Here is a 25,432-nt window from a genome sequence, read left to right as displayed (position 1 = left end):
TCACAAACTTCATCAACAAATGATGACAATTTGGACAACTGACCTGACTGATTTGGCTCAGCTGTCCAAGTTAGTAGCCTGTAAGTGGAACTTGAGTTAAGATTGTTTTGTCAAACATGACTTGTTTAGTTATGGAGCGATTTTTTTTTTTTTTTTTTTTTTTTTTTTAATGATGTTCATGGCCATCTTACTAGCATAAATGACATAATGTGAGTGTCAAAAATCAACTCTATGCAAAAGTCCCACTTTATCACAACATGGGCCACAAAACAGAAAACCTTTCCCTGGCACATTCTCTCTATGTGCTTGCTGTATTTATGGAGTAAGTGGAGTGGGAGTGTAAGGCGGTCAGGATGACGACAGCAAGTTAAGAGCTCTGCCATAATTTTGGACCACAAACAGCAGTGCTTTAGAAGGAAGGTGGTGATTCAGGGCGATTTAGAAAGGAGAAAATGACAGAGCTAATATACAGGCAATGAGACTGTCCACCCAGAAAATGGAGGGTTCCACAAGGCGTCCTTGGTTTGAGCAGGTAGTCAAAGAACCTTCTGAATTTGTTGTTGAAAAGAAACTCCTTAGGTTTAGCTTTTCTTTTTCAGACTGTAGTTAAAGCTTAAAACCATAGCGGAACCTTTTTTTTTTTTTAAATTCAATTATCCATTCTCCTGGACCTCTCTTGGCCTTGCAGCCATTGGTGCATATTTGGGTGTGAGTTGGACTCACTTATGATTGGTTGGAGATGTGCAAGTTGGAAATTCTCGATCACCTGAAGAGAAAAACTGCCTATACAAAAAAGAGACAGCTGCTCATTGAACCCAACAGCTGGTTAATCGTGCAAAAAAGGTTTAATCATGTCAATGAGAGCCTTAGGAGTATGGTAATGTAAACATTGCACAGATGGCTTAATTATTTGCTTATTTAATGAAATTACCACCACATAATATACTTAGATAAGAAAAACATCAGACCTCACCATTACCATCCTAAGTATATTAAGAGGTTTTACATGGCAGGATGTGTATGGAAACAACTTGTGAAAATCATAGATGAAATATAATGAATCTAAATCTATAAAAGATTTTTAGGTTTAATCCATGCTCATGTAGGATAAAGATGTAGTACAACTTTTGCATTTGCACAGTTTTGGCCAACATTTCTTCCATGGCTGTATATTACTGTAGGGAAACACAATGTAGCGTTGTCTGTGAAATAGGGTAGGAAAACCACATTTGAATTGATGCAGACAGTTCTCAGTTATAGGTAAAAATTGGTGAAAACATACATGAAATACAAAAAAAAAAACAACAGTGTGATCAATACTCTGATATTCTCTTTTGTAAAATAATAATTTTAAGCTATAGTAGGATGAAAAGTGATCCTTAAATGCACAAAGAACCACTCCTCCAACCAATGACCCTCTGAAGAATGTATCCTGCACACACACACACACACACACACACACACACACACACACACACACACACACACACAGCCATCCCTAACAATAGTTTGACAAACACTTGAACACGTTTACTACCCACGAGTCTTTCAGCCAAAAAAATGACAGGTCTGCTGTTCGGACTGTCAAGTTACTGTAAATACTGTCAGTGAATGGTATGTTATTGTAAGTGCTGATGTCATAAAATTCAACTTCAATACATGTTATTGCTCACTTAGCAGCTGGTGTGTAGGTGTTGGGTGGGCATGCTATGTAGATAGAAAAATCAAAATCTGTTTTGTTAAACTTTGTCTTTATCAGTCTTTTAGTGAGTAGATATCCAAACATATAGAATTTCTTTTTTTTTATCTGGCACTAGTAATATTTTCCAATACACAGGATTCAGTTTAAATATATCTTTACTTACCTACATGATTGAACTTGGCTCACAGCACTACACCCAGTCATTTCCAACCCCACCACCAGTCCCAACAACAAGAGCTCAGTTGTAGAAATGATTCCACTGGGCTGATGGCTGACTGTACTGAATGTCAAGTTGTTGTAAATATTGGTTTCACAAAGTATCAACCTCGTAGCCAATTCACCATTCAGTATTTGTGTTACGATCTGGGTTAACTGGATGGGGAATGCATTGCTGTTGAAGTGGTTTGTATTAGGTTACAAAACAATGGTGTTTAACTTTCCCTGGTATTTATTATAACCAGGTTAGCTCAATTGAGATCTTGTTATAAACACTGTCCTATGAAAGCAGCTTTCATAAAAGTTACAGAACAGCTTTTAGCAATTGATACATTCAAAATAAAGTCAATGCTGGAATAAAGGCCTGAGAAAAACCTTTCATTTAATACTCAAATCATATTACTTTCAGTGGTACGTGGCCATGCAAAGAGTTTGGGTTTTATTTTGGTTTTACTTGTTCGTGTTTTGAGATAACTGTCTCTGAGATTTTTACCTACATCTCAGTACAATGGAGATGAATGTCGGAATGACATAACATAATAACAAAATCCAACATCAATGCGCCCCTTCAGAAACTATGTTCAGCTTGGTCTAAATAATCCACAGACTTCGTTAGGATGAGTTGACATTGAAAATACTGTCTACAGAAACCAGGATTGTCAGTTGGGAAAAGAAGGCAGCTACCCCTAAACCCTCAAGGGCTCCAAAGGCCCATATTGTTGTAATTTGATTGGTAATATGTAACACTAATGTGCATTTAAAAAACAGATTTTCATTAAGATAGCTCCTGTATTTTTGCCTCCAGTTGGGGGCTTCCATTTCAGTTCCTTTTATTTTTGCCATACTAGCAGCTCCAGGGATGGCAACGTTAGCCTTTTTTTGGTAACGATTTGTTTGGTCCACTGTCTAGTCCCGTCAGAAATATCTTAACAGCTATTGGATGATTGCCATGAAATGATTGCAGACGTGGCTTCTGGAGGATGAATCCTATCCTGACTTTGCTGATCCCCTAACTGTAGCACCACCATGAGGTTGATATTTGGGGCTTTTGTGAAATATTACTTCAACTATTGGATGGATTGCTATGGAATTTGCTACAGGCATCCATATTCTCCTCAAGATTAATTAGAATAACTTTTAGTGACCCCTTGCCTTTTCATCCTGGCTTTTCATCAAGTTTCCAGTACATCCAGTACTTTGGTTTATGATCAAATATCTGCTAAACTAACATTCCCATCAGCCTCAGCTGTACTTTGTGTTTATTGGTAATTAGTAAATATTAGCTTGCTAATGCTTCTGTGGATTATTCAGAATAACAAGGATGCTGTTTTGAAAGCAAAATGTTGCTGTTCAGTTTTGATAATGTAATTTTTCAATGCTGTGTTGATCTAAATGGCTACGTTCCACCAGAGGGAAGTGAGAAAATCGTTTTCAGATTTTGGGTGACCAAACTCTTAACATATATATATATATATATATAACCAGGATCCTGTTTTCTGTGTGTATATGAAGCTGCAACCCACTTAATATGAAATAAATAAGTTGTGTATGTGTGTGTCTACCTCAAGGTTGCCAGACCAGCTGTCTCCCTTTCTTTTATACCCCTGCCTTTGTCTCCCTCCTCTCTTTTCCCTTACTAAACATTTACTCTTTTGAGATCGGGGACTTTTACTGGCCTTATCTGCTAGACGGCCATCTGTATACAAGTGTCAGTGTTAAATGCCTGTAGCTTCTCAAACTGGACCCACAGGTCTGTGGATTTGAACATAACCTTTCCCCTCAGAAAGTAGCTTTCCTGTAGGAAGTCCAGTAAATGACAGTGCTGGTCTTCAAGACTGACTGTACCAACAGTAACACAGGAGTTTTTAAGATTTTGGCCTGCGCTGGCTTGCTTCATTTTACTGCAGTGTGTGGCATCTGTTTAGAAATAGTTCTGTGTGTGTGTGTGTGTGCATGTGTGTATGCTTTTATCCACTATAACCAGTATATTGCATGTGTGTGATGTATTTTTGTATGTTTTGTATGGACCAATAATTTGCTTGCGTTGTGCTTGTGCATGTGTCCGATGTTTGTAGAACATTTACATGCGTATTTGTGTGTGATGTTAATACCATGTGTCTATGCATGCATGTTTGAGCACACAGTGTGTTTTCTATCAGTATTTGCATGTGGGCATAATGTGCTATGTCTGAGTGTGCTGGCATTTGTATGGTGTGCGTGCTCGGATATGTGTGTTTGTGTGTGTGAATGATATGTGATAGGGTCTGACATCTGGTTTGCCACCATGAGTGTTTTGTTCTTCTGTGTTGTTTAACTCTCCCCAGTAGAAATAAATCTAGAATTGGCTACAGGTCTCCTGAAGCATTAGGCAGTGCGAGTGTGTGTGTGCGTGTGAGTGTGTGTACATGTTGTACCAATCCCCGCAGTTGTTAACCACCTGCAGGTTTCAGTTCTCTCTTTATTTCTTCCTGTCTCTCCAAAATCCACAAGTCCTACTGCCAAAACAACAAAATAGGCATTTTTTTATTGCCCTCCAAAACTGCCCATGGCAATTCAGATAAACTGGTCCAATCTGCCACGATGATTAAGGTTTGATTAAGTTTAGCTGACTGAAAGTACTCTTAAGTTTTAGTGGAAAGAACCAGGTGGTGGTTTAAGTACTACTAAGCTCTACAGCCATGCTAGCTGCTTTGTGAGAACCACGGCTAGGTACAGTGCACAGTGCTTTGAGATTAAAGCTAATGTTAGCATGGTAACATGCGCACAATGACAACGCTACTATTCAGATGTTTTAAAGAGTCAAAACTCCAGCAACACATGTGCTAGGAAGACCAACTTTGTTGTGAGACCAGCACATTTCCACTTGCAGCCTTCATCAGGGTCCCTGGGCAGTGCAGGTTCAAAATAGTTGAAGCTGTGCCAGAAATCCCTACTTTTTTCCTCTACGGTTCTGAGAGGCACTCACCATAGAAGAACAAGACACCAACGCAGTGACTAAGTGCTGAAGTTCAGATTTTAGTATGTTTGAAAGCTAAAATTTGCTAAATAGTACCACACGAATACCTAAAGACGACTGTAGAAATATTACAACTCATGTTCATCCAAGAGTTGACAAGCCATTTCACTCTAAACCACAAATGTCACTAGTTAGGGTATGACTCATTTTCTGAATGTCTGTACCAAATTTATATTAATCCCTTTAGTAGATTCTGAGACATTTCACTGGATAGATGAACACTGGAACAAAGTAGTGGACCGACTGACCAACCTACCATCATTGAAATCCCTAGAGCCATACTATTGGCTTGACTGAAACTACGTGGTTAAGGTTAGGAAAAGATTGTCATCATGGTTAAAATTATTCTGCAGTGGTGTAACATTGTCATTTTCTGCCTTTGTTACCTAGACAGTACTTTTCTTATACATAGCACCGCAAGAAGTTACTTTAAGGAAAAGCAATTTGAACAACCGATGCTGTCAGTTTTCTGGTTAAGACAGTCTTAGATTTCTTTCCTTTTGTTTTTTTTCCCCAGTGCTTAGCTCCACTATTGAATACATAAATCACATAATAAAATGAGCAGACAGTAGGTGATTTATGTATCTACCACTGACTCCAATAGCTGGACGTGAAAACCCAATGAACCATTCCTTTGTCCCTCCTTGACATGTAAAGCCTTGACCAATGCTTCAAAACAATACAAGAGGACAGGCTTGATTTATTCCAATATTCCTACACGCAGGAAAAAAATTCCATTATCCTGTGTCATCCTGTTATAAACCTTCTCCCTCGCCAGATACCCCAATAAATGTCATAACATTGCTGGGTCCTTTTTCTGTTTAAAACAGCTTTATTACCCTTACCTAGATACACCAGGGTGAACTGATGCCACAGAATGAAGGGGTGTGTACGTGCATGCAAGGGTAGGTGGGGGGGGCACATTTTTCCAAAAACGAAGAAGCCTCGTCTATCTTTAACATCCTGTCCCCACCTCTTAAAAATGGAAAAAAGGATCCTTTGTGAGGGGTTGGGTGTGCAGGTTGAGAGAAAACAAGTCCCTATAAGGGGGGGAAAGGCAAAAGGCAGCACTGGAATGTCGAAATAAACTCTCCTTCTGGCAAGGCTTGATAGGTAATAGATCAACGTCCCTTTTTTCATGCTGGGAGATGTGTTTTAGGCAGTGTGCACGGTACTACTGCTAAGCTTATGGTATTTGAATGTTGGGTTTAGTTGTAATGGCTTAATTGGAGGGAATGAGGAAGTTGATATGGCCAGAAAACACAAAGGGTGGCCTGCAGCAAAGCATGGACGATCTTTCTCTGAAATTAAATTAGACAGAGCCAAGACCCTGGGTGCATTCATGTCCCAAATGGCAATTACTAAGCACATGTCACCCCCATCAAGTCCTCCCCACATCTTTCAGTCTGCAATATCTCAGATAAATGAACATGCTTTTATTCTTTTTGCAGAACTCCTTCTCCAGTGTCTTTCACATGGAATACGAGGAGCTGGGCGAAGTCCTAGACGCTCCCAAAAGGTAAGGCAATCACCTCAACTGAAGTCCTGCAGATTGAACTTGAGGTGTACTCCAGCTATTTCCACTGGTTATTAGCGCTAATGTTTCCTTGAATTTGCAAACTACTCTTTTCCTCTCCCTCGGAGCGCCTGAGATGACGTTTGTGCAATGGGCACTTGCACAAGGATTCATTATCATCACATAGAAGGAGAAACAGAAAAAGAGAGATGTAAGGCAAAGTTTTGGCAGTAATGAAAGTCTTATTGTGCCCATTCAGTCACTTTGAATTTAGAGAGAAAAGACAAGACAGAGCAGCTCAGTCCAATACTTATAAGTTTGCTGAGCTGATTTGCAGCCCCTTGGGATCTTTCTGAGGTAATCCATCTCCTTCACCTGCCAAATTCCCAGACATTTGATCGCAGGCTTTCAGCTCAAAGTCCTCGTTCTCATTAGCTGGGCTCTCCTGGCTTGATACACTGTCTTTAAGGTCGATTTGACAGCTCCTCAATCATAGCATGTTTATTGTGATGAAGTGGGCTGTTTTACTGACTTGGAGGCAGTCCGAGACCCTACCAAGAAGGTCTAACAATCGTCCGTCACACATAAACATAGATGTTTTGAGGTCAGCATGCACTCATATTGCATGTGACAGCTGTATTAGTTGCATGTGTGCTGTAGCTGTTTTACTACGGTGGATTGAGATGTCCCATCTGTTTTAGCCAGACTACCTGTGGGCGTGTGTGTGTGTGTGTGTTTGTACTATATATTCTATTTTGTATGTGCCACTCCCTCTAATTGGCTTCATCTTTGAGGCTCCACCTCAAGACTGTGAGACAGATCTTTGCACTCACGTCCTCTTTGACGGAATACCATGTCTGCTAATGCTAACTGCTACGCTGCACACTAACAGGCAAACTCTAGATACATTATGACTTTCTAGTAATTGCTGTTTGGCTTAGCTCTACCTAGCTAGTACTCCTTCCATCACTGGCTCACTTGACTGAAGTCTAAGAAATCCATATTGGATATTATTCCCTGCCTGATTTGTTGCAGTGTTCCAAGCAGATTTCTTGCATTGCTAGTGTCCTGTGGTTGAGTACATTTCTGCTAAGCGGTAGGTTCCTATGCTTAGGCTGCATTACTAGCTAATACTAGCTGTCTAGCTGTAGGTAAGTACATCATGACTTGCTAGCACTTGCTATTCAGGCATAGCACTGCTAGCAACTGTGCTTCCCTCTGATCGGAACTCAGACTCCTGTGGGACTTGTTCAAAGGGGCAAAAGGGCATCTTACTGTTTGCACACTGAAACACAGGCTGTTTTTCAGCTCTAATATTGATCAGAGACATGCAACCTGCAAATGGGCTTACTTCTTTTCTCCCTTGCCCAGGAGGGGTGAATGATGGGGAGTTATTGTTGGATGCAAACCCACCCCTACCCCACCAGGGTGTTTCTTCTGCTCTTCTCTGCTCTTCCCTGACCTGAGGTGGTGTGGTTGAGTGGACTGTTTGATGCTCATGTGTTTCCTCCAGTGCTGTTTCTCTCCCTCTGTTTCCACTCTCTGGTCACTTGATGGTTACTGCTATCACACGTTGTGGTGACACCAAAATGAGAATGGTTGCGCTCAGCACCCCAGGGGTATATATGTCACACAGATCTGTCACTGTTGTTTCCCACCCATGATGTTGAATTGCAACACTAGTGACCCTTTTCCAGGTGAATGTTACTCTTTTGGTGAGTTCACAGAGGGATATGCTGCTGATTTCAGGGATCCTCCATTTTTTTTTTTACAGTGAGTGAATGCACAAAGCAAAGGAATTTGATACCAGAGACAAGTGTTCACATCCTGTGAAAAAGTTAGAGATGTGACAAATAACTTTTTCAGTTATTACCCAAAACTGGTCTTTTGCCAACCTCAACCAAATGCTTTGAGTTGCCTAAACATAACTATAAATTATACTATATTAACTATAAAAATATCAATAATGGTTCAGTTGCAAAGGTGGATATTGTACATGCAAATGAAGTATGTTAAGATTGAATAGAAAAAGTATTTTCTATTACAAATTGGTTGTTGTCATTCAATGTCCATTACTGGCTTCAACAACGTCTCATGGCCTTCATTAGCAGATGGATTATACTTAATACTGACGATGAAGATTGTACAAACTCCTTCCGATGAAGACTATGAGTTGAAATGAAAAGCAAGTGGAGTTTGAATTATGCTTTTTTCTAAGTAGTGTTTCCAAGTAAATGAATTACTGTTTAGTTAAAAAAAATATTATTGTAAAGAGACATTGTTGGTGTTGTTCATCAAATTGAATTTTCTGTGAAAATACAAGTGGCTATAGTTGATTCCTATTTCTCCCCTAAAAATGATAATTGTTCTGTCTATGAGAGATCATCATTTCTAGGGGAGAAACAGACGACACAAAGCAATAGAAGAAAAGTGAAGGTAAAGAGGCACATAAGAGAAAACCAAATGACTCTAAGGATTTACAGGCACGAGGGTCAGGATTGGAGGAGGCCACAGCTGCAGAGCTTCCTGACATCAACTCATGCTCCAGCCAGGAGGAGTGAATAAGCAGTAATCCGATTTAAGACGCAATGAGATAGAAATCCCCACCCACACCCCTCCTCACACCCCTCTCCCTCCTCCCCTGCCCCCTCGTCTCTAGGGTGGCCTAGCCTCCCCAGTTGCTATGCAGCCTCTAAAATTCAATCTCAGCCCAAGCAACAGAATTTGATTTTGTGTGTTTGTGCATGTGTGTGTTTGTGTGTGCACATTTCTATTTGTGTGTACAGTTATGTTTGTTTCATACACAGGACCTACTGTATATATTGGTCTTTAGATTTTGACCAGTGAATGTGTTCCACCTGAACCACCTCAACAGATATGCTACAGTCTGATGGTTTACACAGTTCATTTTAATCAATAATACGCTAGGTGTGTGAGCATGCATGTGCTGCAGCTACAACTAACATGCAGATTTTTATTACAGATATACAGTCAGCACACTTAAAAGAATAAAAAATGTAGAGGACACACAATATAACATTTCAAACTCACAAATGTTGAATATTGGCACAAAATCTCAGCTGCTTCAAACCAGATGTTTCAGTGCTGGGCTTCAGAAAACCAGTCATCAATTGAAGCCTAGTTGATACAAGTCAGGCTATGAGTGTCGGTGCGACTGTATTATGGGATATTTGAAGGAGAGACCAGGGTTATAATGAAAGAAATTATAAAAATGTACAGGCAGACAAACTCTTAATGCTGTTTGTTTTGAGTTTTTTCAGTCAATGGATGGAGTTCGTTCGGTTCTCACTAAGATGGTTCAGGTGTCCACTCTTAAGTCACTGAAACAGAAGAGATGACAAAGTCCATGAGCTGCAGCGGAAAGCTCAGGAAAACAGCTATTAAAGGGACCCTCAGTTCAAACTCAGTTCAACAAAGATTTTACAGCCCTAAAGGATTACACAATTTAGTACTATTAGTACCATGTCTTAGTGAACATGGCCCCAGATTTGCTGTGCAGTAACTTCAGTAAACACAAATGCTGTCAGCCAGTTATGTAAATTAACTATTCGCGTCCCTACACTAGCCATAAATACTCACTAGTACACCACATGTGTATTAATCCACAGCTGAAAATAGTCCCAAAAACTGCACCATTTACTCCTATTCCAGTAACACTTGTTATGGTGCCCAGCTGTTTTCTGAAGAGCCACAGACAAGTTAGGAAAATCAAAAGGCACTGAGAGATAGGACTAACACATTGTTAGCTTTTTATATTGGATTTGTTACCAGTAATGAAATATGAACTAATGCCAGCGTTATTCTTTAAACACAGTCCAAAAGGACAGTACCTCAGGGCCTCAAAAGCCAAGCGTTTGCTTTTAAAAACCGGACGCTCACAGTTACAGTTACAATACTGATATATCTGTCCGTTTTACATTGCACTGATGGAAAGGTCACAAACCATGCTTTCTATCAGCTTTATTGGTTCTGTTTTTGTACTAACATCTGTTCCTGGCAGAGATATAGCTAAAAGATGTAAAGTCAATAAAACCTGATAGAACACAGTTTGTGACTCTCTTTTTATTGGGGAAACAGATCTTGTAAGGTTTCCAAGGACTGAACAGTTCCACTGCACTGAAACCCAATTTAAAACAATTATATCTTTGTATGCAAACAGAGCTTAGTGTGTAAGCGACCAAGCAAAAGAAAGGCGAAATAGCCAGTTGTGAAAATCCCAGCACTGTCAGGGGTGACACAAACCAGATGTCTTATCTTGTCTCATCCTCTATAGCGTCTCGTTTTTTACAGTCTTCTCCCATGGCTGTTTCTCCCCTGTTTAGATCTAATAACTCTTTAAATACCACTGTGCTTTCTCTTGGAAGGCTGCAATACAGCAAAACTGGGCAGCTCCAACTGGGCCAATGCAAGAGGGGAGGGGCCCTGCAGGATGTTAGCTTTGACCGGCTGGAACCGCAGGAGGCTTTTTATAGTGACATTAACCCCAGGCTGCAGCTTCCCAATGACACGGCGTCTGTTTCGCCAAAGCAGGAAGTTCAGTTGAGCTGAACCAATGTTGATCCGGCTCGCAGGAGCGGCAGACAGAGCGTTTTTTAAGTTAACAAAGTGGGCCAATTAAGTTTCGTTGGATCTCGGCTCTGATTGTGGTCCTGAATTGAAAGCTAGCGTAGCGCTGTCATGGTTCTTAGCGAATGCCAGTAGCTATTCTGTGGCCTCATTTAAGTCAATCACAGAGAGAGGGAGGGGAAATGTGGATTTTAGTGTGTTTGGGTGATTACACTCGAGCACACATGCACGTACTGTGCAGCATTTCCATCTGAAGTGTGTGTGTGTATGTGTGTGCTAGTTGAGGCCAGTCTGGACTGAACACATTGTTATAATTAGCCTGAAGCCTTAAAGCCATCTAAACTGAAACTCCTGCTCATGGACTAGATGTTGAAAACCAAGCCAAAAAAAAAGGCACTCACTCCAAAAAAGCAGACATACCATAGTCTAAAAATACCCCATACAAGTACTGGTCCTGCCTTGAAAATGTTATTGAAGTAAAAATACATAAGTACTATCTGCCAAACTTACCTAAATGTAGCAAAAGTAGAAGTATTCATTATACAGAAACACTTCTTTAAGAGTGTTTTATTGTTAATAATACATTGTATTGCTGCATATTATTATTTAATGTTGTAATTTGTCATTGTGTAGTTACTTTACACACTATTCATTAGTTTAATACTTGAATATTTTGCATGTGAAATCTTAATTTGAAAAGTAACCACTTATTTTGAGTACTTGGCTTTTTTTTTTTGTGCCTCTCATTTCTTGGTTCTTTCTTTTGTAGGTGGTAGAAGAGGTTGGTGGTGTTTGAGGCTGTTGTGGGGATTGGTGCGTGGCATAAATTGCAAAGTGTGGTTTTGTGGTCTGTGTCTGACTTTTCATAACCAAACCATGACCATTCTACAGAGGTAGCCCCTTGTTTAGGAACAACTTCCACCATTTGTCCTGACCCATCCCTCCCCCTGTTCGGAGCTATCTAGTTCCAGCTCACTTTCACTTGCCATGCTGGTGTTTAACCACTATCCATGTGGTGGGGTGACTGCAAACCGTCATCCAAATGATGAAAAAATATTGCTGTAAACAGTGTATTTTACGACACCACAATATAAAGGATATTGCATAATATGAAAAGATAGAAGTTTTTATTTCGTTGTCCAATATATATCATCATATTGCACAGCCCCTTCACAGTTGTGCTTAAGTATAGTACTTGAGTAAATGTACTAAGTTACATTCCACCACTGCTTATCTGTCTCTGTTCTGTCCCTGACACACACCCACTTTAACACACGTTTTCTATTTATCATCCTGTCTGTCATCCATTAACACACTCATATTCTCCCTCCCTCTCTCTCTCTTTCTCTCTCTCTCTCTCTCTCCCTCTCCCTCTCACACACACACACACACATGCAAATACCCAACCCACCACAGCACTACAGCCAAAATCCACTGGCTTTTGCCTTAACCTCATATTATGTTTATATATCCATTTTCCATCATTTATCATGCAGTATTATAGCTGACTCTGTGGTTGGACTTGGAGCGACTAAAGATAACAAACAGGCTTATTAAGCGCTGACAGATGTGACTGACGGCTTCAACTTTCAGTCCTGAGCCAGGGTGCAGGGTGGACTCAGGTGCAGCTCCCAGCCTGCAGTTCTCTCATTAACCAGCAGATGCTCTATTATTTAGAGCTGTTAGTCTGGAGATTACAGGAGCAGATTTAGAGTTATAATGGTTGCTAGATTGCAGCAGGAGCAGCTGGCATAGCTGTGTGAGGAATAGTCAAATCAATCTTCCAAGTGTCTCTAAGGATGTTACTTAGAATGACAAATTACAATGAGTCATTTCTTTTAAAGTCAGTTTTACAGTTTGGTTACCCAGATTAGTTCCAGAAAATGTGATTCCACCCATATTCACTGACAGCTATAACAAATAGATTTGTCCTCTATGAATCATTTTCTTTTGTTCTCCAAATAAGAAGAAGATGAATTATAATGAGTAGTTAGCCAAACAAACTTATCTGGAACTGCAGATGAAGGCAGAATTTGCAGGTCATAAAACCAAAACAACGAGCTAAAAGGGGCTAACTATCCAAATTCCAAATTTAATAGATATCCCTACCAACTGCTCTAAAACTGCCTAATAAGATGGTGTACATGGTCCCCAGAGGATGACTCCTACTGTCCTTTGTACCACCCTGATTTTTCCTTGAGTGGCACCATGAGGTTGGCGTGTATAGTTTTAGGTGTAATGTATTAACAACTACTGTATAGGATTGACATGAACATACTTTCATAATACTGATACTATGTAAAAAAACTCAATCTAAACTGTATACCTCACTCGATCATTTCATCAGTTGGAAATAAAACATGAATTTGTGCAGCCAGTGGAGCCACCACCAGGTCTTAATGGGATCAAGAGGTTAATCCAGGTGTCTCATTATGCATGATTAGTTACAAAGTTGTTTCTGTTTTTGTGTGTCACCTCAGGGACTGTGATGTCAGTCAGATTAATTACATGTACGCCCAGTATGTTAAAAACACCATGCAGCCTCTCAACATTGCAGACGTCACCAAGGACCAACGCTTCCCCTGGACGGTCAGTACTCATTTCTTTTTTTTTTTTTAATTTCTTTATTTTCTTTTCTTCTTTTCCCAGAGTGAGTAATTATCCTTCTTGTCCTCTGACAGAGTGAAAACCCAGATCACACCAGCAACCAGATAAAGAGTTTGCTCTGCACTCCCATCAGGAATGGCAAGAAGGACAAAGTCATAGGTATGCGATCTCTCTCTTTCTCTTTCTCTCTGTCTGTTGGAGCACCATTGGAACTACTAAATCACCTCTTTTTCATCTGTCCATGACAGTCGCTCAAGTAAAAATCTATTGGGAGAAAGCTAACACGCATCCCAATATGGGTTTTGAAGATAAACAGGCCTGATTTAACCTATAAGACAACACTAAGGACAATGTAATTAGTGGTTAACTCTTACTGTTGACAGTGTATTTCCATTACAGAAAATATCATTTTTAGTAAATGGCCAGTTTCAGCCACACTTAAAAACATGCACAGTGTATCCAGTCCAACCCAGAAAGAGGTAAGCACTGATTCCAGATTGCTTCAGTACTGTCTCTGTACTTTTCCAGATACTTTTCAATGCACTGATGTAACATAAGCTTTAACAATCTTAAATCCTAGGCCTGAGAACACATTAACCTAGCATAGAATTACCACTTTTATTGTCTGTCCATGAATAGTCCTGCCACTCCATCCATCACAGTGATTATTATCTGCATAATTAGCTGATAGCAGCTCCATTAGTTGGCTACGAAGATGACTAATGATGATGATGTCCGTCAGTGATCAAACAAAACAGGTCCTCGTAGCCTCTCCTCCAACCTTTAAGAGTCCTGGTAATGAGCAAGATCAAAACTGCTCAATTTATTACAATGACATGTTCTTCCTCCTTCACCTCTAACAGATTCATTCAGATTAACTAATTTTTTACTTCATGAATATATTATCCTGCATTAGAGATGCAGTATTCTGTTCCGTGTCCTTTTAAGGCACAGATTTGTGTCCAAGTGAACAAAGACTGCTAATTGTATCTAATTTAATGATTATGCAACCAGTCATGTACACAAAACTGCAAACTGTAGGCACACACCTGTTAAGGCTCATCATTTAACTGTAAACCTTGTTCAAGTTCTCACCTTTAAAGGTTCTGTATATAGGAATCCTGAAAACCCTTGTTACTGACACCATTAAGTGAACTGCAGTCTGCGTACTGCACTTTGTAGATAGGCAGGTGCGAGCATCCATAAAGTTCTTACCGACCCTGTCAATCTCTTTACCAGCTCTCAGTGTGTGTTCGCTGGAGTCCAGGAGTTGCGATAATGTTATCGAGTAAGCAAGCAAAGGTTAGCCAGGTAGCTGTACTTAGCTACACTGCAGGGATCCAGCGTTGGTTACTTTGTCAGCTGATAAAGTAATTATTAAACAGCAAGCTTACCGATTTACTAGCCAGATCAGCCCCAACTTCAAATTCTTCAATACTATACCTTTAAGATTAGGTAATTTATACCTGTTCAAATGAAATAATGTGCTGTCTGGGCTACCACCATTACTGAATCATCCTGGACTCTTGAGCTAAATTGAGCTACCTGGGGCCCAGGGTTATACCCCCACCCCTCACCACAGACATCCATTCACACTGGAATGGATGTCTGAAGCCAAAGTTGAGCCCTGACTTTGTATGCAACATGGTCACCTTCTTGGCAATATACACAGTTTTTTACAGCTACAATACTTCCTGGCCCTAGGTTTACATGACATAAGGTTTATACGGGTGTCTGTGAAAAAGTGGACCAAGACAGGGCTGGCAACCATAAGGAGCAATGTGTTCTCCTGTGTCCATGTAGGTGTATGTCAGTTGGTGAACAAGATGGATGAAGCGTCGGGCAGCGTGAAGGCCTTCAACAGGAACGACGAGCAGTTCCTAGAGGCATTTGCCGTCTTCTGTGGTCTTGGCATCCAGAACACACAGATGTACGAAACTGTGGAGAGAGCCATGGCAAAGCAGGAAGTCACTCTGGAGGTCAGCCTCATATACACACACACAAGCATGCACTACAGATTCCTTCTGAAAATACACTAAACTGAAACTTCACATTTTTTTTTCACCTCAGTCTGTTGTAATAATGGCCTTAACCATATATTGCACATATGGCTTTATTGAGGTTATGTCAGGAGGGATGTCAGTGAAATACAAAATGTTCTAATAGGAATGCAGCCTTTATTCACCTCGACTGAGAAGACAACCAGGCTTGAGACAGGTCTTTATTAGAGAGAGGCTCTTTCTTCAAATTCCCTTTGTTTTAGAATTCAACTTATAATATACTTAAATATTCTAGAGAGAGGCTATTATGTTATATGATATGTCATATAACATAATGATGGAGCATGACATCATATCAGATATGTCATAACAATTTGCTGACTGCCTGTGTGTTCACTGACAAAATAAAATGATTCTGATTACAATTATGTAGCTCCCAAACAAAAGCAGTATTAAACAAGTTCAGCATAGTTGCAGCCCAAACCTGCAATGCCATGAGCATAGCAAGTACTTCATCTTAGTTATAGGAATAGTTCAGTATTGTGGGAAATAAGTTTCTTTGCTTTCTTGCTGAGAGTGGGATAAGAAGATTGATATGACTCTGTTTGCTGAAAATGAATCTAGAGCCACAGGGTTATAAGCTTAGCTTAGCATTATGACTGGAACCAAGGGGAAACAGCATCACTCTGTCCAAAGTTACCAAAAAAAAAAAGGTCCACCTACTAGCATCTCTAAAATTCACTAACCGACATGTTATACCTTGCCTTTGTTTTGTTTTTGTCAAAAAAACTGAACATGGCGTTTTCTCTTGTAACCTGGCAACCCACACAGTCACAAAATTCCTGGAAGTCAACAAAGGCTCAAGCCCTTATGAAATTCATCAATTTCAAATTCTTTTTTGAGTTTAGAATCATCTTTAAATTAGTATGAGAGGCCTTAGAAAAGGCCTGGTTGGCAGCAGCGCTGATGGCATATTATGTGGTATCATCTGCATAAAAGCAAACATTACAGTATTCCATGGAAAAATACATCTTATTAATATAAAAATACTAATTCTTTTGTGGACTTGATATGGAAACTCAGAAAGATACAATTTGAAATCAGCCATAAGCAGAAACATCACAGTGTCATCCACAGCATCAGTTTGATTTCTTTGAATTAAAGTCAAAAACTACAAAAACTGGTTGACATGAAATACTTTTTTATTTGATTGTTTCCATATATTTTTCATGTCTCAGACTTAGCCATAATAATAAGTAATAACTCACTATATCAGATGTAGTAGTAGTCTAGTAACTGGATATGAGCATAACAAAGAAAGAGTGAAACCAAATACATGTCATTTCATAGCCCAATGTGTGTGCTGCCGTAGTCCTATCTTTGTGAGGAACCAGTTTGAATTTCAGACCTCAACAGTGAGAGCATCTTTCAAATGTAAAGACATTTTGATCAGTCCACACACCTTTAATGGGTTTAGGGTTAAGGTTACAACAAATTTTTATTTTGCAATTAGGGTAAGGTGTGGAATTAGATGTGTAGATGTGACGTTCAAGATTAAGAGTGGTAGTGAGAAGTACTTGGGGTCCTCACAAGTCTAAAAATACAAAGTGTGTGCGTGTGTGTGAGTATCTCTGATAGAGCTATTTGTGCGTGAGTGAGTGACAGTGATGAGGCAAGGCAGAAGGATTTTTCAAGCTGCTTCTTGACACTTTCTTGCCTTCAGCCACTGCGTGTGACAGCCTGAAAAGCACAAATTCATTATAACCCAGCCCACACACACTCACAATCCACTATTATGCCCTCTATTCAGTCGCATGTCCTTTCCCTCTCTTGCTTTTAGTCACACACATGCGTGCGCACCATACACTCTTACTGTTACCAGTGTGTGTTCGCCATGCTGGAGCTGTCAGCTTCAGGGTGTCAGAGGTGACGTCTCCTCTCGGCTGCAGCTGACACCCGCCTTACCCAGTTCAACCAGGATCTACTCCAGCTAGTCAGGATCATTATACCTCCTCTTTCCATCCTGACTTTAATGAAATGAAAAAGACTGAATGCAGAGCTCGGACTGATGAACAGGTGGACAGTGTCAGTGTTGTCATTTCTGAAACCAAATTGTTAGCTCCATGCTGACATGCTGACAGAGATCATTTCTTCAGTGCTTCAAAGAGACTGTAATTTACTTTCATCACTCTTGCAAAGTAAAGCTGATAAGTTATCAAAGACCACTCTCCATAGAAATCACATTTTTGGCCAGATGACACTGTCATGAGTCACCAGACATCAAAATAGCAATGAATGTGGCTTTGAAGAAACTGGGCCAAAGATGTGTTATTTATACTAGAGCTGAGGAAGAGATCACTGCCACCGTGGGGACCTTTGATCACACAACATCTACATGGATAGTTAGAGTTTATTAAAGCCGGTCACTGTGGTATAGGCAGTGAGAAGTCGTGCTTTGGGTATTTAGACTTTTTCTGACAGGGCATTAGTTGGAACATGAAATACAGACAAATCCTTTGTCTTCTCTTGTCCTTTCACTTACTGTTGTGAAATTGAATGTCACAAACTGTCACAGATGTGTGTTTTCGACACAAAAGAGACAAGGCTGTTTAGCTATTATTGACAGAACATGAGGGTTGACATCTTTGACTGATGAACAGCACCACCTTTTCTTCTCTTCACTGTCAGAACCTTGTTCATCTTGACCTTTACATGTCACTCTGACAGCCTCGCCAACATCAGAGCACTTTTTATTGTTCCAGAATGACTCACAGCAGAGATTTTGACTTGTCATTGCAGGAGAAGCACATGTAGAACTAAAAACGCCAGCAGTGGCTCTGGCCCAGCAGCTATTGCAGTGCCATTCAGGGATTAATAATGTCATTAGTAATGTCACTAGTTACTGTGTTTGACAAGTTGAAATATCCCCTGTGGAAAAGGTCTCTTCAGCTTTTGTTTCAGTTCACACTTTTCCTCCTGACCCTGTGTTGCTCTGTGAAACCCCAGGTTTGTTGTGTTTCAGTTGATTTCCCCATTTAAGATACAAAGCACATTGTAAAAAATATTTCTGTTTAATCAAATTATCACAAACTGAAAGTCACCACAAAGCAAAACGTTGATCTGTGTGTGTGTTTTCTACAGAAAATCTGATAGAACCCAAAGTCTGCCTGTCTCATCTCTTTTCCTATGTGTGTGTTCCAGGTCCTGTCATACCACGCCTCTGCTGCAGAGGAAGAATCGCGGGAACTCCAGGTAACCGCGGTAAATTAAAATTTATTCATTTAACAATACACACACCCACATTCTCATTGGTGTGCAACAATGTATAGATTTATCAATACCCAGCCATAAACACACATAGGCAGATGTTGTCCTTCAGGGTCAGAGGAAGCAGAATGTGTAGATGAGAAACAGCCATGTAACACAACACCACACCGCTGAATCGGCAAGAAAACGGCAGTAAAGCAACTCTAGATGGCTCACAGACACACACATTTTTAGTGGAAAGCTTATACAACACGAACTGCACTGAATTAACAGTTGTTGAGTTGATTTGTTGAAGGAGATAAATGTGATTTTTAGTATGTTCTCTATAGTTGCCTGGAGGTGAAAAATTGGTGCAAAATTTTAGGAAAAAAATTATATGATAAAACCGAAAACAACATTTCAGGAGGCAGAAAATAAAGTCATAAAATAGCAGCAAACGTGTTTCAGAAAACAGTTTAGAAAACTTGAAGTTTCTGAAAATATTTTCAATAATAAAAAAAAATATCATAAAACTTTGTACCTCAGGACCTCCATAGATTGTGGACATTTATATTTTGCTACTGTCACTTTAAAAATCAAGTGACACAGATGCCGGTTGTGTTGCCATTGCAGAATGTACAGTAGATAAAATTACACTCGTCACAGTATTTCACTGATGTATGCAGAGTTTCTAAGAGACAGCAGACAGCATCGTATCTGCGCTCTGGGTTTAGAGGCCACTTGTCGTAGGAGTATTGTTTGCTTTCAGTACAACACAAAGTGGTTTAAAGCCCTTTGTCACGCACAAACACTTTCCTGTGGAGTTACTTCAAAAGGATATTCAGCTGGTGGAGGCATGGCAGCAGAATCACTGTGGAGAGTTTGTCATAATACAGAAATCCAGACTAACAAGGTCTTTGGTCTTTGTAGCCAGCAGTCCAGTGATGCTGTTGCTACCCAGCAGACAGCATTGGAGAAAAGTGGTAATTAATGAACTGGTTATTATTTAATTTTATTATTTAGACTTTATCAGTGCCTAACCATGTTTCAGTGAAAAAGCTTTTTGATTTATTCATCATCTAATTGTCCTCAGATGTCTCTACAGGGTTGTCTCCTGTTCAGTTCAGCAGTTCAGACATCTCAGAAGCTTTTAATCACCATACTTGCACTAAGCATTTAAATGCATTTTAGCTCAAAAGTGCCCACTTCACATATTTTTAAAAAATGAACTCAGCTACTGTCACATTCACACTCTTGTTCACTCTATCTCTTTTTTAATAAACATTATTTAAGTAACTATGGTTCTATGAATTCAGGATAACAGCCACAGACTGTATAATGTCTGAGTTTCCTTTGTTACTGGTGACCTTCCTGACTCCCCAAACTAAAGTGATGCTGCAAAACAGCTCATTTTTCTCTGGAAAGGCAAAGAAATGCCATTGTAATTAACTGGACTATAGGCACTGGTATCCATTTGCTAGTATCATAAATTTGCCAATGGATTTAGAGTTCATGAATGCCTTATATGTATATGTACAGTTTTTTTCTATTAACATCATTGGACAGTTATTTTTATAGCTTTTGCATTAATACACATCAGTACATTTCAGCCCACTAGAACTCAAAATTCATGATAAACTGTAAGTGAGGAGTGAAAGTGAAATTCAAATTATTTATAAAGGTGTGGACTTGTTGACATAGTTTTCATGACATTTCAGTTCTTCTTTATTGACTTAAAAGCACCATGTGAAGTTTTTGTGTAAACAGACACAGTGAGTGTCCTTGAAGTGTAAGCAGCATGAATCCATTTTCTTCCTCAAAATATATGTGAAGCCATTTTTAAAAATATTGGATCCTGCATCCTGTGTTTAATATTTTTTTTTTCATAGTAATAGATTAGACTAGTGACCAAACATGACCATTACATCATATTATATATTACTATATTATATTACCAGATTACTATCATTAAGTTGAGGGAAAACTCTTTGTAGAATCTGTATTGTAGAAATGACCCACTGGCCTCTTAAACAAATCAGCCACAACATTAAAGGAGCTCCCTGCTGTCACACAGGCTGATGATCTTGTTAATTAGCTCATTTGTAAGTATCTAACTGGTTTTCTGACTGAACTCCAAGGCAGCTCTCCAAATATGAACCATCAGTGCAGTAGCAGCTTTCACACCAGCCTTAACAAAGATGCCACATGATGGTCTTAAAAGGTCCTGTTCTGTTCTCTTCTTCTTGTGGCGAAGTGACTGAACTAACAGCATAACCTGATTAAGTGGCCTCCCCTGGGTGCTACAGAGAGGATGTGTCACTTGGTATCTAGGACACAGACTTGATTTTTCGGGTCCGTTCTACCCAAGAGACTACTACATACAGTATGTGTGACACATCATAGACTGAAAACGACTCTTAATTGTACAGCTAAAGCTTTAATGTCAGTTTAATGTTTGTTTTGTCATAATCTGGAAAATGAAAACCATGTGATTACCAGTGATTAGCCCAACTAAATAATACTGAAGATACAGTTAGATATGTGTATGTCATATGTGTGTTGTGTGTGTGTGTTTTAAAGGTAGCCACGGTTCCGTCAGCCCAGTCGTTGCGTCTTCAGGACTTCAGCTTCAGTGACTTTGACTTGTCAGACACTGAAACCACGTTGGCTACCATCCGCATGTTTGTTGACCTCAACCTGGTCCAGAACTTCCAGATGAAGTACACGGTAAGAACTGACCTGGGACGTTTTTTTCCATAGATTATACTTAAGCATTTGCCACTAAAATGCATCTTTAGATTGTTTCTGCTCATCTGTCTATTCAACACTGTGGTCCGCAGCAAGATATGTTGACAGTTGCTGTGGATAGTCTTGCTCCCCAGGCTCAGCTCATGACCCTTCCTCTAGGCCAAAATTTCAATTTGTACGCAAGAAATACCAAAAATCTATCTCTCATACTTTCATAAACACTGGCTGAACATATCCTATATATTCTTATCCTGTGAGACAAACAACAGTCAGTGTTTTAGAGGAACATGTTTGTTGAATAAATGAGACAGTCCTGATGAAAACTGTCATCTAAGTTTGGTCAGTTGCACACATAGGGGCTTTAAAGGTGTCTGGCACATAGCAATGCTTCAGCAAAAGGCAAGGCTCATTAAGCTATCATGATTTTAGTTACTAAGCCAGTTTATTCATAGAATCGATGAACTTTTGATTGAACTTCAAGTATGCCGCTTTCATATTGCTGTTTAAGCACATGTTTAATGAGATTTTGGAGAGAAATGTTCCCCCCCTTGCTTCCAGTTTCTATGCTAAGCTATGCTAAGCAGCTCCCACTGGTGCAGACTTTACTGAGTACAGTAGATCTCTCTGTAAGAAAGCCAACGTCAAACTATTCTTTTAATTTCTGTTGCTTGATTTATAGACTTTTTTGTAGTTTTTCATTTCGTTTAGTATTGTCATGCTTTTGGTAAGAGTGGTAAAGGTGTACTATTTAAAAGCAGCCTATGATGACTTCAGCTTCATGACTCCTTATGTTAACAAAAACAAAAATAAAAGCTTAACGACATACTCTGTGAGCCAAATTATACATGAAATGAAGCAAAATGGTCATTAAATCAAATGAAAATGTTCCATATCATCACATGAGCACAGGTCATTTCTCCAAACACACAGATGCAGATTTGGAGACAAAGCCTGCATTACATCACGACAGAATACACAAAGATTTATTATTATGAAGGGTATCACGGCAACATGGAAACCACAACACTACACACTGATATTACTTTAGTTTGTTGATGTTCTTATATCATGGAAAAAGACAAGAGCAGATCCCTGATCACTGATGTCAGAAAACAATCTGCTTCTCATTGTCAGCAGCATTAGACCATTAAACCGTGAGTGTGTGTTTGTGTGTTGGATGATGAGTGAATGCATTTACAACTGAGTTAATATTTGTGTATTTGCTTGCATCCTTAAGAGAGAGACCCAGAGACCACACACACACACACACACACACAGCACCATCATACACCTAAAACACTTCCCCTCCAAAAAATCACTCACACACTCCCTCCTTCCATTACCGCCGTCTGTCAGACCCACCGCTCTCCTCGCCCCCCCCACCCTCCCCCCGGCGCCAGCACTGCCCGGTTGCTGGTAGGTTTGGCTCACATCCTCACCACACTCTCCATGTGAAGAGGTCCTTGTGTGTTGGTGGCTGACCTCCGGAGTGCCTGCGGAGAGAGGCCTCATAAAGAGAAGCTTTGATTGGAGGTGATTAGGTCCCTCCAGCAGCGCAGCCTGTCAGTTTGACATTCACACTGAGAACTGACGCACTGACCACCCCGGAGCATCACATCCTGGGAGTTAAACTGTAAAACAAGTTATTATTTAATTACAATTCTAAAATATTTAATGTTGTATAGTCATTTATTCTAATCTCAGATGAGAGTGTAATGATCCCTGTAGAGAAAATGAACCTAAATTTGATTCCTTATCTTGATTAGTTGAATAATGGTTTGGGGTTTTTATGATGCCTGAGATTGAATTAGCTTTACTCACTGTGTGTTCACAGTGATCATGAAGTGTAGCACAGACTAACAAAGCACTGAACATTGATTTGCTGGGAGGGTGCTGAGCCTTCACTTTCTGAAAGGGCAAACATCCTGACAGTCAAGTCCCTTGGCTCATCACATTTGCTTTTTCTTTCTACTGCAGTTATTTTACACCTACCCATAATGTATTTTTTTGACTTTTCAGTCATATGGTAAATGTCATAAACAAAAATAAATACATCTGTATCTAAAATTTAGATTACAGGTAGGTTATTGTTTCTTAACATATATGCCACTGAAATGTATTATAAACTATTTTATAGATTATATGGGGACTAAGGCTACACCAGTCAGTATTTTTGTATTACTAATGGGTCAAATTACTATGCGTAATGTACAAGCTATTGTTCATATTGACAAACCAACATAAAATTATCACGACTATGCAGTTCCTCTCAGATCTATGGAGCTTTTTAGCCTCTTTTAGCTCATTGTTTTGGATTTACTTCACTGTTTCGGTTCATTCTCAGTCCAGCAGCACCTGCTTTCAGTTGAAAGAGCACTGATACACCCACTGTACACCACTTGCTCAGCACCACACAGCAGACAGACACAGTTAAGAGACTAGCTGGTGAACACGGTGGAGCATTTAGCAGCTACACGCTTATTTTCTCAGGATTGGTGGAGAGCAAAATAGAGGTAAAAGACAGTGAATACGGGACCTATCAGGTTGATGCAAAAACAACTACAAGTGAATGTCACTCTGTATTTACCGGAAGTACAAATAGGCAAGCGCATTTTCTAGTTTGGCTAGCCAGTAAGTTGTCGCAGAAGTAGATACAGAAATACAGTTGCCCAAGATGTACAATAGATAATAAGCTTCACGAGGCTCTTGTTGCTTGCCCCAGTTGACGTTGTATTGGAGTTGCATTTGGAAGTGATAGAACATTGCATTAGTCAACATGGACACACTTATGAGAGTACAGGAAAAAAGTTAAATGTTGGATTTTCCTTCACGGTGACACCTGCATTATATAATCCAAGTTCTCTACATTCAGTTTGTATGGTATTTCAGTGTATGTTGTATTTGCGTGGTGCATTTTACAAGATAAATTTGAGTATAATTAAGTCACAACAATCTTATAACTTGTATATGAAGATGAAAATGGCTCACAAAGGCTGAGTTAATCTCTTTCTACGCTTTGTCTCCTCTGCAGAGTTTATGCCAGTGGATTCTGAGTGTGAAGAAGAACTACAGGAAGAATGTGGCCTACCACAACTGGAGACACGCCTTCAACACAGCCCAGTGCATGTTCGCCCTCCTCAAGTCAGGACGCTTACAGGTCAGTACAGCAAGTTGGAGTTTAGGCTGAGCTGATTCACTGACAGATGACTTTTATTTTAATGAAGAAAATCATTGATTGGATTGATTCCTGATAGACACACTGCAACTTATTTCCAGAGCATATCATAGATTTTATACCTTTTGGGCCATAGAGTTCATCTCATTGTACTACATTGGTGGAAAACTGAATTTGCTTATGATAAAGAAAAAAAATTCCATAGCAGTAAACAAGTAATCGCCTTTTTCTCAAGGTTTCTCCTGGACAGACCATACAAACACACTCCAACAAGAATAATGGCATTAAATTAATGTACTGTCCTGTTGATAATCAAACCCTGGAGACAAACAAAACAAAATGTTGGTGTCAATGAAGAGGACACTATAAATTTAGCAGTTTCTTGCTTTGAAAAGTTAATGCTCAACAGCCGGATCCCAAATGCCTTCCCACCATTCCTGCTCACATCTGCACCAGCAATAACCTACCAAAAACAAAAAAGGATAGATAAATAAACCCATGTAATAGTGTGTTTTGGAAAATGGTTGGCAGTAATGTTATATGTACATGATTTGTAGCTAATGGACTAAATTATACAGGACACAATGGGTGGTTAAATGTTTCAAAAGATGTCCTACAC

The 25,432-nt window shown here is 39.6% G+C and overlaps 1 protein-coding gene across 3 annotated transcripts in view; it reads left to right on the top strand.

Annotated features, from left to right (window-relative positions):
• pde5ab (phosphodiesterase 5A, cGMP-specific, b) overlaps positions 1 to 25,432 on the top strand; it is an 84,864-nt gene that overhangs the window by 44,078 nt on the left and 15,354 nt on the right. For 2 of the 3 annotated variants that reach the window (XM_018674320.2, XM_018674317.1), the window contains exons 8-14: positions 6,386 to 6,453; positions 13,518 to 13,626; positions 13,719 to 13,803; positions 15,448 to 15,623; positions 18,846 to 18,905; positions 21,471 to 21,617; positions 24,670 to 24,795. In XM_018674320.2, coding sequence (XP_018529836.1) covers positions 6,386 to 6,453; positions 13,518 to 13,626; positions 13,719 to 13,803; positions 15,448 to 15,623; positions 18,846 to 18,905; positions 21,471 to 21,617; positions 24,670 to 24,795 — 771 coding nt within the window. The remainder of the gene's footprint in view (positions 1 to 6,385; positions 6,454 to 13,517; positions 13,627 to 13,718; positions 13,804 to 15,447; positions 15,624 to 18,845; positions 18,906 to 21,470; positions 21,618 to 24,669; positions 24,796 to 25,432) is intronic. The other variant, XM_018674318.1, reaches the window with a different exon arrangement.

The sequence above is a fragment of the Lates calcarifer genome, linkage group LG14, assembly GCF_001640805.2.
Source record: "Lates calcarifer isolate ASB-BC8 linkage group LG14, TLL_Latcal_v3, whole genome shotgun sequence".
Lineage (NCBI taxonomy): Eukaryota > Metazoa > Chordata > Actinopteri > Centropomidae > Lates > Lates calcarifer.
The sequence above is the reverse complement of the archived record's forward strand: the minus strand, read 5'-3'. Positions and strand labels throughout refer to the sequence as shown.